The 15,882-nt window shown below is 43.3% G+C and overlaps 1 protein-coding gene across 6 annotated transcripts in view; it reads right to left on the reverse strand.

Moving 5' to 3' along the window:
- ptprua (protein tyrosine phosphatase receptor type Ua) overlaps positions 1-15,882 on the reverse strand; it is a 192,904-nt gene that overhangs the window by 1,467 nt on the left and 175,555 nt on the right. For 3 of the 6 annotated variants that reach the window (XM_047604871.1, XM_047604870.1, XM_047604869.1), the window contains 7 exons: positions 15,339-15,474; positions 12,172-12,321; positions 9,806-10,120; positions 6,610-6,735; positions 3,156-3,212; positions 1,690-1,847; positions 326-461 (listed from right to left, as the gene is read on the reverse strand). In XM_047604871.1, the coding sequence (XP_047460827.1) occupies positions 326-461; positions 1,690-1,847; positions 3,156-3,212; positions 6,610-6,735; positions 9,806-10,120; positions 12,172-12,321; positions 15,339-15,474 (1,078 nt within the window). The remainder of the gene's footprint in view (positions 1-325; positions 462-1,689; positions 1,848-3,155; positions 3,213-6,609; positions 6,736-9,805; positions 10,121-12,171; positions 12,322-15,338; positions 15,475-15,882) is intronic. The other 3 variants (XM_047604874.1, XM_047604873.1, XM_047604872.1) reach the window with 1 other exon arrangement.

Here is a 15,882-nt window from a genome sequence, read left to right on the forward strand (position 1 = left end):
CTCATTGCATGTGCTGCCTTCAAAGCCTTAACTGGTCAATTTTGTGTCCAACAGAAACAACTGTTACTAACCCTAATTAGTTAATTAAGTCAGTAGCATTGTGTGGCCTTTCCCTCTCGGAAACCGTTTTTTTTTCTCTCTTTGCAGTCATTGTGCATCATTTCTGTCACTTTGTATTCACTTTTGTCTCCGTGTGTTTCATTGTACAGTGTTTGTCTCTTTGTAGTTGTGTCTACTGTACTGTTTTGTGCCTCTTTGCATGTGCATTTTGGTTTTATGGTCTGATGTGCAGGACAAAAGACAGACAAAAACTCAGTTTGCTCACCATTGTCTCGACCATGTTAGGCTTAGAGTTGCGCAGTGTCTTGGCAGCGAAAAACACGTCCACTATGCTGTGGTGACGAATCATCTCCAGGATCATGGTGCAGGCACAGAAAGTACCGCTTCGACCGCCGCCATTCCTGTTGCAAAGGCAACGAACGAAGACGCAGACACAAACACAAACACACAGAAAGCATGAAGACAGGAGCGACCTAATAAAGATGTCGTACAGCGACTCAGACAGGGTCTCGGAGGGGGGTGGGCTACAGAGTAAAATGTCACACTTTGACTGAGCACAGATCAAGCTTGCTGTCAGATAAAGGCCAACTGGTGGTCTTTCAAGATGAATATCTGGGTTCTCATTAAAATGCAGGAGATGGGATTTAATCTCATATGAGATGTCTTAAACACAGCCTGACCCCCAGAGAACAAAGGTCCCTGACATGTGGGGACACTGATAATGCAAAGACACAGTGCATTCAGGACGTTTCCAGACATTTATGGTTAGAATTAACTTCTGTCAGTTTTTAGACGTTTGTACGCCCTTACTGTAAACCTGTGGTAAATTGGCCATGATATAGGAAGGGACAGTAATATAGAACTGAAAATACATATTAAAGCAAAAATCAAGCTAAGAGGTGGAAGGAATATGCTGCAGAGCTCAGAGGCAAAACTGTGCTGAATTAAAATCCCCAGAGCACAGTGGCCCCTTACATAAGTGGAAGAAGTTTGGAATGCCCAGAACTTTTTCCAGAGATGGCCACACAGCCAAACCTGTCTCAGTAAAAGACACATGCAACAGTGTCAAAGTGACATGGTACAATGAACTGCAGCCATCAAGGAGTGTCATTGCTATGGGGTGGGGGTGTCTGGTTTGTTCTAGGTACATGTCTAAGTAACATCCACCTGAATGAATGCCAGGTCCAAAAGTTTTGCAGCAGAACAATGAATTGTGGCCAATGTTGTTTACTTCACCTGTCACCAGTGGTTGTAATGTTGTGGCTGATCGGTGTAAATAAAACGACGCAACGAAGTGAATTTGTGAACAGACCGGTATCTTATCAGAACACATTGGACGTGAGGTCTAAAGATTCCAGTCTTCAGCAGAGCGTGAAAGCTTTTTCAGAGGCCTTTCACATAAGAATAAAATTCATGAGGAGCTGTTGAATTCATAATATTTGGAGGTTACTTAAAAAATGATGGCCACCGCATGCGCATTATGCAGTTTCAGTGCCTCAAGTCATCCACCTAGAATGGTTAACAGAGGAGTTCGCTGGTGTAGTGACTTTTGTTTGTGACCATCAGTTTAAATACAGACAAGTGACACTGAACGTATGCTGCAGATAGTAACAGACTAAATAGACTCACAGGCAGTGGACCACGGTGCGCCCCTCCCCGCACTCCCGCTGCCAGTTGTGAACCTGAGCCAAAAGGCTGAGGAAGGCTTTTTTGGAGTCAGGCACGTCGCGGTACGGGGACCAGCGCAGGAACTGGAAGTGACGCACCACGAGCTGGCCCTCTTGAAGCTGCAGAGAATGAGAGCGGAGAAGGAGGGAATGAAGGAAAATGCATTTATCAGCCATCATACATGCTCCACGCGTCATTGAAAGATCTGTGTGGTTATTAGTCAGAGGGGATTCTGTCAACACTTCAAACATGTCCCGCTGCTGTTCTTTACATCTAATGGGCTGTGAAGGTTGCAGTGTGCAGCACATTAAACTCAGATATTATACCGACGCAAACACAGAGCGCTGTGCGTTTAAAATTGACAACATCAAACCTAACTCCTAGCTTAATAATGAAATAGTGAAGCCAATGTGAGCACCTTCTTCATAATTCCTGATACTGTAATTATCTCTCCTCATTTTCATATTTAAAACACGAGGTATATATTTTTAAATGACCACCTGACAGTATTTGTGTTAAGGTGCGATAGTTCTTCAGCTGGAGGCTGGAACATGTAGAGCAATGGTCTGCAATGTTTTTCAGACCAAGGACTTAAAACTGATGGATAAATTAAGTAGTAATGTTTATTTAAAGAAATCTGAAAAATTAGAAAGAAAATTTAAAAAATATGTAAAAAACGTCTAATCAACCAAAGATTTTGCGACACTTGCTGCAGTACCTCCATGGACCCCCTAGGGGTCGCAGAACCCCCATTGAAGACCTATGATGTGATACATCATGAATTATCATTCATGGACTTCACAGATGACTGACAGATGAGTATCTGCTTTCTATTTAACCGTTCAGTGCGAACTGTGGTCACCTGTCATACGGTAGTGGTTAGAGTCCTAAAGCCAAAATAATAAGCTGAAAGATGCAAAAAGACAAATGTAAAAAAAAAAAAAAAAGGAAAGAAGAAATAAGCAATATATGCAATGAGTTTGTATATACTGTAGTCTTTATCATACAAATATGTAGAATGGAGCAGCTTCAAAAAGATTAATACAGTATAACTGCTCAGAGCTCAGCCTTTAACATTTTTGTGCAGAATTTCAATGCTCACAGGTACTAAAATGTAGCGGAATGCATGTTTTTCTGTGGGATTTTCTGTGCATTTTTCTGCAGACACTTTTATTTACAATGGAATGGAAGTGAGTTTGCTCTTCCAGCCAACACAGATCGAAAAAGGGTTTATGGGTGAACTTGTTTACAAATTTTCAATCAGGTCAAAGACTGCTAGGGGATGATTGATAGATTGCAGGAAAGGGCACCTTCACAACACTCAGCCTTTTTCTTTCTTTCATAAAACAAACGCAGTTCTGTTTACATCTAGCCTTTGGTACTAATGCCACTCTTAACTTTGGTTTATCTGCTGGACGATAGTATACCTTCTTGGGGCAAAGTCTATCGGCGTCTCGCTCTGTGGGGTCGGCCTCCTCGGGGTCCTGCAGAGAGGCCACGTTGGAAAATTTCTGATATGATGCCAAGATAATTGAGGGGGCTAGGTGGGAGTGGGGAGCACTGACATGGGAGGTTTAGGCCAACGCAAGGGTTAAGGAGAATGGGTGCAGGAGCTAGGAGGGTATGTTTACTGAAGGAGGCTCAACAACAACTGGTAGCTACTGTCTGCTGAGGATCTACTAAGGTCAGGGGATCTGGAAGTGTTTCTACAGCGGGAGCTAGAGCTAAAAACTCAGACAACAACCAGGCATGAGAGTACACGAAGACTCCAAATCAAACAGTAACACATTTCAGTCCTGCGCAAATAACAGATATGGTCAAAAAATAGATAACCAACAAATAAAACCCTAATTGTGTTTCAGTATCACATAATTGATCAAAAAAGGCATATCTGCTCATTAAACAGGTCTCAGGACTACGCGTGGCTAATAACATTACAATGCTGTCCATGCAGTTGCTTTGTTGAAAGTAAGATTATTATGTCGCAAATTATTCCGACCACTGGGAAGCACAACTGCCAGTTGGGACTTAGGTCGGCGTTTAGAATCATTATACTAGTATCAGGCCTCATTAACCCTCTTAAAAATAAATGAATTGACTCCGTGCCAGGAAATGCCTCCCGTAGCAACACGAGGCCCGAACAGTCCTTCGCTGAGGCGGGACGAGAGCGAGCGCTTTTGTCCACATCCAATAGTGCTGGCAAACATGTCATTTGATAAGAAAATTAAACATTTATGCAGGAATTTAAAAAAAAAAAAAAAAGCCTCTGTCAAACTGTCACCTCAAAGCGACTGGTGAATTTACGCTTAGATTTTTATGTACTTTTCTTTACTGCGAAGAATGTGGACTGACGGCAGTTACGTCCCCTCATTAAGCCAAGTCAGACAGAACAGTTTGGACGCTGTGGAGAAGAGAAATTGTTTTCAGGATGAAAGGCTGGGAGAGTGCTTTTTTTTTATCAGGTGCCACTTTCATCAAAAGGAGGACATGAGTAACATTGCAACAATTTAGAAATCTGCAGAATGTCTTTCTATGTTCAGGCATGGCCAGATAACATGACAGAATCACTTGTCGCTAAGGACTACCTAATGTTTGGACACCCTTAATACAGCGTTTCCTTCAGTACTGTGTAGTAAAGGTGGGCCGCGTGAGTAGAAATCCACTAATGTTGGAAATCTCCCTCAAGCTAGTGGAGAAAATGTGCCTGCACCCTCACTCCATTATTCTCTGTTTGTGGCAGGTGAAGGAATATCGATGTTTTGAATTGCTTCCTATTACAGGATTAAATTGCTTCCTAACGAAATGAGTGTACAGTAAATGGCCGCTCTGACATTGGTTTTAATTGACGCTGAGGTTGTGTGAGCTGGGGGAGCGTGAGCTTTGCACAAAAGCACAGTGGGCATTGTGCTCTAAGAAATGGCCACAGAGGTTAAATTCTTTCTGACACAGTCTCAGTGAGAAACTCAACTTTGCATTATAGTCATTAACTGGATAATAACACAGAGGCGACTGTGGTTCTGTAGCGGGTTGTCCATGACCCAGAGGGTTAGCGGTACATGGACAGTATTCCGAGGTATCCATGAGGAAGACACTGAACCCCTTGGGAGAATGAATGGGTAGATGAGTCATAAAGTGCTCTGAGTGCCAATAGGTACAAAGGTGCTTATATCCATTGACCATTTATCTAGACATACCTCTTCGTACAAGTCAGGCCTGTAAAACCAGGTTGCCACGGCCTTGAGAATGGGCTTGTATTAATCAAATTCTAACCATGAACCACACGACCAAGCTTTCATTTTCCAAAAAGACCAATGAAACGTGCAGCTATTGTCTGTGGAGATTCTCAGTCATCCAGGTCATGGCATATCCAAAAACCATTTAAAAAGGCAATGGGACTTGTACAGTTTTGAAAAGACTTTTTGCCACTCATCCAAGTAGCTTCTTCTAGACAAACGACACCCATTTGAAAATAATAATGTCCAAATCTTAGCCAGAGAAGACAAATGGTTTGAAAAGGGAGTAAAGGAAGCCATTAAATTCAGACTGGAAAAACCTTGTCTAAACAGTGGAGGTGGACTGAGATATAATCTGCCATCAATTTAGAATACAGTCTTAACTTTGAAGTTCCAACTCCATTCACACCTTGACACTGGAGCCTCTGACTGATAATGGGTCATTAGAGGAGCATTCACAGGGAAAGAAGAAAAGGACAAACAGTCCCCACTCAGCGATAATCTAGCTAGTAATGGACATTACTGGTACCAGTTTCTGGTGGTTTATAGGAACGAGTCAAACATGTTTCTGAATGGTTATACCCACACAGTTTCCCATTTAAACCCATTAGTCCCTTCAACTGAAGAAGCTACTCGGATGAGTGGTGAAATGTCTTCTCAAAACTCTACAAGTCCAGTTGCTTTTTTGCGCACTTTTTTTTTTATTGACAGTGTTTCCCATTCAAGTAGACAATATGATGTCACCCACCCTACTCTGGGCCCCTGTTGGCAGTATTAGCATACACTAACCATTGGTTTAGTGGTTTCTCTAAAAGTTAATTAGCCAGCGATGTCTGAAAGGTCACAAGGTGGATAGAAAACATTTTCTTTGTCCTCAAGGCATCTGGAAAATAGAGTACGTTCTTGGGATGAAGCTTATTGGTGTCCTGCTCTGTGGTTTGTGTTTACTCAGTATCCTGTTGGGAAACTTACCATGGGTTTTGTTTTCTAGATAGATGAAGGAAAACCTATAATGCCTTGTGATATACACAGGTGTATATTTGCTTCCTTCATACCTTCAGAATTCTTGTCGGAGATAGTCCAACTGGAAATGACAACTATTTGGATGACGTTGATAGTCTTTCCCTTTTCCACTACAAGTCGACAGTGTGATGTTTCCTGCCCTAGTTTGTGCCCCTACAGTATTAGTACTTATATCCTCACATCTCGACACGTCCAGATGAAGTGGTTCAGTGGTTTCTCTAAAAGCAAGTGAAGTCTGAAAGGCCACAAGGAGGAAAGAAAAAGACATGTCTTCAAGGCTAAAACAGACTCTTCTACCCATCAAGATAAGAATGTATCCTGTCCACTCAATGCTTCCAGAGTTGGAAACCCACTGGCTACCTGGATAGAAAACAGTTCCAACTAACAAGGGAAGCAGGGCTTTCAGAGATACATATGGGCTTTTTTTCAAATGATGACATTTATCATTGTAGTCATCTGCTGAATTATGACTAATGAGGATATGTAGCTAATGTAGGAGTGATGGAACAACATACAAATAGCTCAAAATCAGTATTTGGAGAGAAGTATATTAGATCATTGTTACAAATTAATCCTGCTTTTTTTTTCTTTTTTTTTTTTTCCATTGTGTGTTGGTTCCACCTACCCGGGTGATGTTCTGAATCCTGAAGAGACGGATGATGACGTCATCATCGGCCGTCCTGGACAGGAGCTCCACCGTCATGGGCCCGAACTGCTGCAGGCCAGGCTCAGGCCAATACTGCAGACAAGGCTGGGAGCAGGGGAGGAGAGAGGAAAGGAGGGAACAGGTCATTAGTCCGCGCTTGCTTGAGGCAGAACAAATCATTATGTCAGCAGCCAGTGATGGTGAAGCCAGTAACAAGACACCTGAGTATTGACAGCAGAGACAATTAGTCTAAATGACAATGATCACCCACAAATAGCAAGCGTAAATTAAGTGAGTAAAAAAAAAAAAAAAAAAAACAACGCACTCGTCAGCGGGAACAATCCTTCACATAAGCAGCGGTCACCTAGGTTGAATTATTCATGAGGCCCAATCATTACCATTAACACATTATAAATTAATGGAGTAAGAGACCTTGGCTGTGCCTGAGAGAGATAAACAGGAAGTTAGCAGAAACCAAGGTCTCCCATGACTGCTGCTTCAAAGATGGTCCCCCCGGCTAAGAGGAAGGGGAACGGCGCTGACATGCTGACGCGTTCTGCGGTGACTTTGGGGCTGAGCAGACCCCTGGAGTAGGAAGCGATAACGACACTTTACACTGACAGAAGGGTATTAACAGGTGACATTGGGTGGGGGGCGGTGGAATAAATATTTATACACCCTGACAGGAGACAACCCAGGAGGACACTCTGAGTGGATGTGTGTTTGGGGAGGGGGGGGGCTGTTAATCCACTGGCAGCGAGGGACAAGGTGCAAGATGAAGAAGAGAGTGACAGAGGAAGAGGGACAGGTTGCAGCTGACAGGCACGGTTGAAATGTTGAGCAGAAATGAGACATGACATGGTGACAGAGCGGCGATAAGAAGACGGCAGAACGCATGAGCAAACACGGTGGGGGGAGAAAGCGATAAGGACGGCGTTAATGCCATGACAGCCCATGCAAATTAAATGGGCAGCCTGTATATGGCACCGGAGCTCTGTGGCAGAGAACAATTGAAAAGGGCAGATGTGCGATGGCCCCTTCTCACTTTGCAGTGAGTCGATGACGTGCGGGCACAACCGGTGTCCACATGTTACAGTGCAATATATGAAAGAGCCATTTGAGTAGTCTTCCTTATTTTACTATGACATTCAAAGCAGTCCTCTGACTGTCATTACAAGCGGAGCTGGAGTTTTTTTTGTGTGTTTATTTTCCCTTTTCTTGACAGCTGACTGTATGGTGAGTGACAGTCTTTGGGCGTTGAACTGCAGGCTGATGACACGAGGCGATCAGTAAACCTGACAGACATTCAAAAGACGTTTTCATGATTTTCTAAAATGTAAGAAAATGAAAAAAAAAAAAAAAAAAAGATAAACTGATTATTGAACATGTGTGATCAGTGAAAATCAGATCTATCGGTCCATGGACCGTTCAAGGAACCCCATTTCTCTGGGGATTCTGGGGAAAACCCCTGCGACTTCCAAACATGCAAGCAGCTCCCCTAAGGTTCTTCAAAACGTGGTGAAACACTATGGGCAGGGAAGGCTTTGGTGGTAAACTGCTCCCTCAGAAAATATCCACATGAACGCCGGGTCCAAAAGTTTCCCAGAATTTCCCAGAACACTGAATTGTCACAAGATGTTTTTTCTGAAAAAATGAGGTAAAACTCCCTGTAGAGTATGAGGTCTTTAATGTGACCTAGGATATACCGTGCGGTCCCACTAGCAAAGAAACACGGTCATATGCAAATGCGCTCCAGATATCCACCTACAAATGCGGTTAGAAATCAGATCACTCAAATGCAACCTCAACATGTCCAGGCTGTGTTCACACATGTACTTAAAGCTGTCCACTTGAGATGAGAATCTTCAGGACGGGTGTTTAATGGAAAGTCTGAACAGAGATGTCCACTGATATTGCACATGGTGCTGCTCCCCACTTACTGACAGACTGAGACACTGGACAGCAGTTCTGATACTGAACGTTTGCTCTCTTAGTTCAGATAAAGACTCAACGGGTGCATCCTTAGGGGATGTAAAGAAATTCTGGACCAGAGCGATTATAAAAAGAGACACACGTCAGACTGACCAGTCCAGCCGGAGTGATTGGTTATCCAATTCATTATTGTTTTGTATTTTATCCAGTCAGTGCTGTGTAGGTGAAGAAGAGACAGCTGAAGTTGATGAAGATGGAGATGATATAGGAGTGGAGGAGACTGAAGCCAGTACGCTGCTGTCCGAGACTCAGCAGCCTGGTCAGAGGCAACAGGTGTTGCTTTAATAATTCAAGCAAGCCTGGTTGTGGCTCCTTGAGTGCACGAACACATTCCCAACGCTCCACCGCTGATCGGTGTGAATGTTTCGGAGGCGCAGCCATTTTCTTTTAAACATTTATTGGAGTGTGAGAACATAGATCTATGTCAGACTCAAGATGTGGTGTTGTGTTCACACAGGGATGAAAGTATCTACCTGGCCACAAAGAGCTCCTCATCTCTGAGAATGTCCAGACTTACAAGGCAGCCGTTTGATTTCTCGGGTATGAGGAATGGCTGTTTGCAGGAGGCTAAGTGGGCAGGACTTAAGTGAGACAACTTTTTCGTTTTGCACCGTTTTTTCTTTTGTTTCTGCACCTTTGCTCTAGTCTACAGCTTACGGTTTGCCTTGGAGCATTTTGAGCCGGTAGGAAATTGCCCCAGACACACTTCTCTCCCAATATCTTCTTCAGATAAGAAACACATTTCTCAGAGGAAAAGCTGCACTGGTGGCAGAAGTTAAAACTCGGTGCGACAAATGGAAAGAAAGAGTGAGAATGAGTGAAATGGATGTTAAATGATAGCTCTGGAAATGACTCCTTCCTCGCTGCCGACAACTCTGTTGGATATGGGTCATAAAGAATTCAGTCATCAGCTGGAAAATTTACAGAGCAGTAAAATGCGCATTATTAGAGTGTATGTAAACGCACTGTATGGCACTAATCAAAATCCTGCTGGGGTGCAGATGCCTTCACACAGAAGGATTTAATGTCACCCATGGTTAAATTACAAGTGGCAAGCAGATAAGTAAGAAGTTGGAGCTCAGCCTAATGAGATTAATAATAAAATTGCTTCTGTTTGCAGGATATGTGTAGACAATTTAATCCCCTGCTGGTTTATGCGTTGCCCTACTCCCTATCCCCTTACCCAGGCAGAGTTGGACTGGTTGAGCTGGTTGAGCATCACCACCGAGGTGCAGCCGTAGTCGTACACGAGCCTCCAAAAGTCAGTGGTGGTGCCGGGCAGCGGGTGAGGGGTCACGACGAAGGCAGCCGGCCGCAGGAAGCTGTCGGCGAGAGCCGCGTTGATGTAGTTGCTGCTTTCTCCCTCCGTGGTGACGAGGAAAGCCAGGGAGCGGTCCGGCGGCAGGACGTCCATGCTGCGATTCTTCTCGCGGTTCCTGGGCATCAGGGAGATGCTGCACTCCTCCACGTCCAGGTGGGGAGTCACGGAGTTCAGAGTCTGGGGACGGACGAGAAGGGGGAGCGCGGGGGAAGGGGAGTGTGCAGAGAAGATAATTAGAAAGATTGGCATGTGTGCTCCGAGTGTGCGCTCACGTTTTAGATGCAGCGATAAAGCGAAAGACGAAGAATAAAGATTGTGATAAGATGAGGCAGATGCAGTGGAACGGAAATGAGATCAAAGAGAGATGGACACAGGCTGTGAAAATATTCTCCGCTCTAACAGTCTGTCAATAGTTGACAAGCGCAACTATCTCCAATCATCTCCCAGAAACTTTAAAACACATTTATTATCAGTCAAAAGCCCCGCAGGGTTTAATGGATAAAAACACAGTCTCATACATTATGAATAAGCATATTACAAAGCAATGGAAATGGAAATGAACTGATTATCTAACGTGCCTCATATTGTCAATGACTCCCAATTGGTTTAGACAAAACGAACAGAACCTGTAAATGGAGCCTAGTGAACATAACAAGCTGCAATTATGACTTATGAGCTTGACTGACAGAAAACTTAGCCGATGACACAACAGTAGTTTGCCTCAGCCCCAACAGAGCTGATGCAAGATCAACAAGCTCCCCTTAAACGGTGGAGAAACAAAGGAGGCTGTTACTGACTTCAGGAGAGCCCGCCAACACCACCGCTACCTGCCGCTGAACACCGAAGCCTCTGCAGTGGAGACAGTCAGCAGCATCTGTTTTTTGGGGTGTTCGATATGGGGTAACTCTACTGGACGCCACAACACTGCAACACCTGTCCATCATGAGAACCTTCTACAGGGACACCATCCACTACACCCTGTTGAGTAGTGTCATAGCAGCTTGCGGTACTGTCTGGTTTGAGAACTGCAGAGAGCACCATGAGTGTCTTTCTCCCCACCCTTTAGGACATTTATAGGTCGAGGTGCATCAAGAACGCCGCAGGCATCTTAGGTGACGACTCTCATCCCTTCCTGGACCAGAACATCTACGACTCCCCAAGGTCATCAGAACTCTGAGCATTCTCTCAACTCTCCGCACACCAAAGACTCACCGAACCTTGTGACATGCTGGGCAAGAACCGAGAAATTTGTTCTTGCTCCTAGAGCTGTGAGAACATTTTATAAATTCAAGAGCTGAACTCAGGGGATGCCCTCATAAGGCCCTCCCACTGCAGCACACGCCATACGAACTAAGGATTGTTTCAGTATGTGTGTGAAGGTTGTACAAGTCATGGTGATCCAAGCGGTGTTCAAAATATGTAACTTGGCTTTTTAAAAGACGTTTCACCACTCATCCGAGTAGCTTCTTCAGTTTAGAACTAACTGCTAGCATCTCCACTTTTCCGCATTAACCACTTAACCCACTTCTAATTTCTGACCAATCACAAAATGGGTGCTGGACACCACACGAGAAAGCAGTTCTGCCTGGTTGATGAAGCTAAAACAAGCTGCGAGAGCTCCGAAATGATTGCTGCGAGAACAAATTTCTCGCTTCTCATGGAGTACCTAACAGCCTTAAGCCACCTGAAAACGACGCACACAATACATACTTATGTAAGTACCGACAACCAAAGCATTAGCAAGATGGACAATAACAACAGAATAATCGGTATACAACATGCTGTATAATTTTTATATGTACGACTGCTGCTGTATTATTCTGATTATATATCCTGCGGTGTATATTGTGTTATAATGTACTGTGGCCTACGTAGTTACAGTAGTAAAGGTAGAGTGGTAGTAGGTGAAGAAGTAGTAGAACTAGTTCACTCTACTTTTCCCTCCGCCCATACCCAGGCTGGTGAGTTGCTTGGAAGCCAGTCCGATTTTCTTCACCCACAAATTTTTTAAGGTGAAAAATTGATCTACATCACTAGGATTGGTTGTAGGACTATCCAATTGTGTGCAAATGTATTTTTTTTTCTGTATCAGTTGAAGCATGGCCTATAAAGAAATCCGAGTATTACCAGACTCTTATCCTCGTAAACATTGCTAGCTTGAGAGTGTTATGGAGTGTCTGATCCCTGCACTGTTAATCCCGTCCAGATGTGTCTTTACTGCACGTTACCTGGAACTCCTCTCTGAGCTGCGACGTATTGCTCTGTGAGTCAACCTTCAGCATTTCCTTGAAGGTGAGAGCAAACTCAGTGACAGGAATGGCCGTCTCTCCGCACAGGCAAGCCTCCAAGATGGCGTCATGGATGAACACATACTGCTCCTGGAAGACAGACGGCGGGGGGGAACGTTCACACATTTGCAAAGAGACACCCTCACTGCATTTACGAGTGTCCCGACTGTTAATTGCCCACTTATGAGGAACAATGCTGAATTTAATTGCTGCTGTTGAATGTTGACTAATAGTAATAACTGTCAAAGGTTCTTCACGTTGCCACATCCACAGTCAGGCATTGTTTTCGGGCAGAGAATCGTCTATAAAATGGGGTAAAAGAAAAAGCCCTGAAAACACACATCTGAAGAGCCAAACACTGCCCACACTCCGCTTTTAAATTACGCCACGAGCTGGGCAATTAGCGAGGAAGCTGGGAAATTTGTTTTGACGTTTAACCAAACAAAAGATCAAGGAGACGAAGACAAGTTAAAAATTGCACAAATAAAACTGTCCCTCTTCTGATTTATTTAGCATTTTGAATGCATATTCTAATTGCACAAACATGCATTCAGCACCAACTGAAAGGTGTACAGATGAAATTGAAAGGCAGATGAATATCATTGTTTTGGGATTTACTGTGCCGTCTCCAGTCCCAGGCTTGTTTTCCAACTTTTAATGGTTTTATTCATCCCAGTAATTAATGTTTTTCCGTGGTTAATTTATGTGAGGATTTAAGTTCATACTACAGTGAGGACACTTTAACATAATACATAACGCAGCTGTGTTTATTTGTACAATCAAAGCAAGTAGCTAGGGACTGTCAATCCCTGTCAGCCTGACGGTATTGTCTTACACTTCTTTTTTGTTAATTAATGGTTTAACATAATTCATTTCCTAATGGGTGCATAATGTTTTTTACACTGATCTACAAATGTAATTTCAAAATTGTTTGTCAGTGAAGTGTAGCAGAGAACTTTTAATTAGTGGCTGATATTTTTTTTTTTTTGTGGACTTTCAACAGTTATACCGACCAGGCACAACATTATGACCACCTGCCTGATACTGTGTGTACGTCTCCCTTGTGCCTCCAAGACAGTTGTGGCCAATTTGATTATGGACATGGGCCTTGTGAAGGTGTCCTGTGGGGCAACAGAATGCTGTTGGTGGGGGCCTTTGGGTCGAAGGGAGGGGCCTTTGGCCACTTGATCAGTTTGGGATCTAGTGAATTTGGAGGCCCAGTTGTGCTGTTCTTCATGTTTTTAGAGTTGTTCCTAAAGCATATTTTTGTGTGTGTCTGTGTCAGGCTGCATCCTGCCGGGGGTGGATGCTGCCATCAAGAGGTGTCATTGCTGTGGGGTGGGAGTGACTGGTTTGGTCCAGGTGGGTGCTACATGAATGCCAAGTCCAAAAGTTTCCCAGTAGAACAATGAATTGTCAAAAGATGGACAATGTTATTTAGCTCTTCTGTCAGTGGTTTTAATGTTGTGGCTGATCTGTGTATTTTCAGTTTGTATGGCTATCACAGAAACATATTCATTCTACTTTATTCCAACTTTAAAGCTTAATACTTAGTTACTTAATACTCAGCAGTTTCACGTTTGAGATAATAAACTGCATAAATGTCTTTCCAAATTATCTGGTGCTGAAGAACAAATGTGTAGCGATACCAAGAAAGAGCCAACTCAAAGGAGTTGCACCAGTGTTTCATAATAACAATAAATCAAATATGTGGTGGATAAGGTTCTGCCTGTGGTGACGAACCAAGAGAAACATCACCAAACTCTCCACTTCTTCTCTCATCTACTTGTTTACAAACGCCTAAGGCAGAAAAAAAAGAAGAAAAGAAAAAAGTTCTAGTCAACTAGCTGGGGAGCGTGGTGAGCAAGTAAAGATACAGATTTTTTTCTTCAGGGGGAGGTGGAAACAAAAAAAGCAACATAGGTAAAAATAAAGTTCATGCTGCACACATTTGGGAGTGTTCTTGCTTTGTGTCTGCCAACATATCCATCAAAACATTTTGCCATGTTAGATGTTTGGGTTTGTGCCCCCAAGGGGCCAAAACAACAACAAGCAGAAACTCTTAAACCTTACTAAAGGTATGGTTACCAAGCATGTACGCATGATAGCATTCTGACTGATTAGTTCTCATTGAGAACACATTCACTTGGAAACACATCTATTAAGTTATGTGACATGTGTTAACACTTGAAACCTCACTATAGAAAGGAAAGCAGAACATTAGCTTTAACAACTTCCCTCCCTACAACTATGTTGTGACATAAAGCTGGTTTGGAGTCGCTCAGGAGGGAGCTGATTAAGATCTGTCGGGCCAATCATATCAGAACAGCAATGGTGGCGTAGTCATACACGTCATCTGAGCGTCGCGGAGTGGAATTTGTTTACAACAAAACAGTGCTGATTGGTTGTAGAGTTATCTAATTACGTGCAGTTATTTAGTTTTTTTTATGTATCCATTAAAAAAACGCCCCAAAGTATTCTGATATGAATGGAGACCAGGTTAGACCTTGGATAAAACTCTTGACAGGTCAGAATTTCTTGGTCTTTTCCTGGGATCTGTTGCCTACAAAAAGATGATAAGTCCTATCCTTTAATGTTTCAATATAATCTAGGTCTCCTTGAAGTAAACTATAACAGCTACTGAAAGGCACTGTTATCACCTCTGCCTACACCCTTGTGAGCAGAAACAGCAATTTTTTTCAGAGGTTACTGTTGAGAAGCAGCAGAACTGAGACCAAAGCGAAAGATGCCGAGGAAATCAGATGGGGATTGCCAAGTGAAAAACACATTCACTGAATAAACAGGATCAGGCTGCCAGACTAGATAGACATACAAGCTATTGCAAAGCTTCCTTTATGGTAATTCCCGCCATGGCAGGTGTCTCCAGGAGTTGTACTAATTTTACACAGTGATATTTCTTTTAACTTTTACGTGCTGCATGCGAACACTTTCTGCCATGATGATGTAAAATTCCAATCATAACCAAAAAAAAATAATAAAAAAACGCAGCCCACTAGGAGCTCCGTGCTGTGAGGATCAAACCTGTGAGCTCATGGCTAACATTGTCAGCGTGGTCTCTCAAACCATACTCCCGGCAGCCCACTCACTTCAGTCTGAATCATGTTGATGCGGCGGGAGCAGAGCGTCTTAACACAGTTGTAGATGTCCACCACTCCTTCACACTCAGCCATATCCAGCATGACATCCAACACGATGTAGCAGCCGGTCCTGCCTGCCCCCATACTGTTGCAGAGGAGAGAGGAGAGGGATCGACAAGTATGAGTGTACCACCACTGAAATGAAAAATCTCTCCGAGGGGAGCCTTTAGTAATGATCGAAATACTCTGCCCAAAGCTGACTATAATAAAAAAGTTTTATTCTGGAAACAAAGACACAGCGGCCATTATTTCCTGGCAGCAATTTTGAGTTTGAAAGTAAAAACTCTATATGTGGGAGGGTGAATTGTTATGGTTCGAAGGGCTGTTGAAGGAAGTACCTTCTGTTTTTGAATCTGCGCTGCAGGAATTGAGGAGGATGCCGGTTTTTAGATTAAAAAAATAATAAAAAAAATACAAAGAATAGAACAACAGAACAAGAGGGACCTTTAGCGACGCCAGTGTGGGGTGCTCTGTTGACTAGCAATCGGCATTT

This window comes from Mugil cephalus, chromosome 14 (assembly GCF_022458985.1).
Source record: "Mugil cephalus isolate CIBA_MC_2020 chromosome 14, CIBA_Mcephalus_1.1, whole genome shotgun sequence".
Classification (NCBI taxonomy): Eukaryota; Metazoa; Chordata; class Actinopteri; order Mugiliformes; family Mugilidae; genus Mugil; species Mugil cephalus.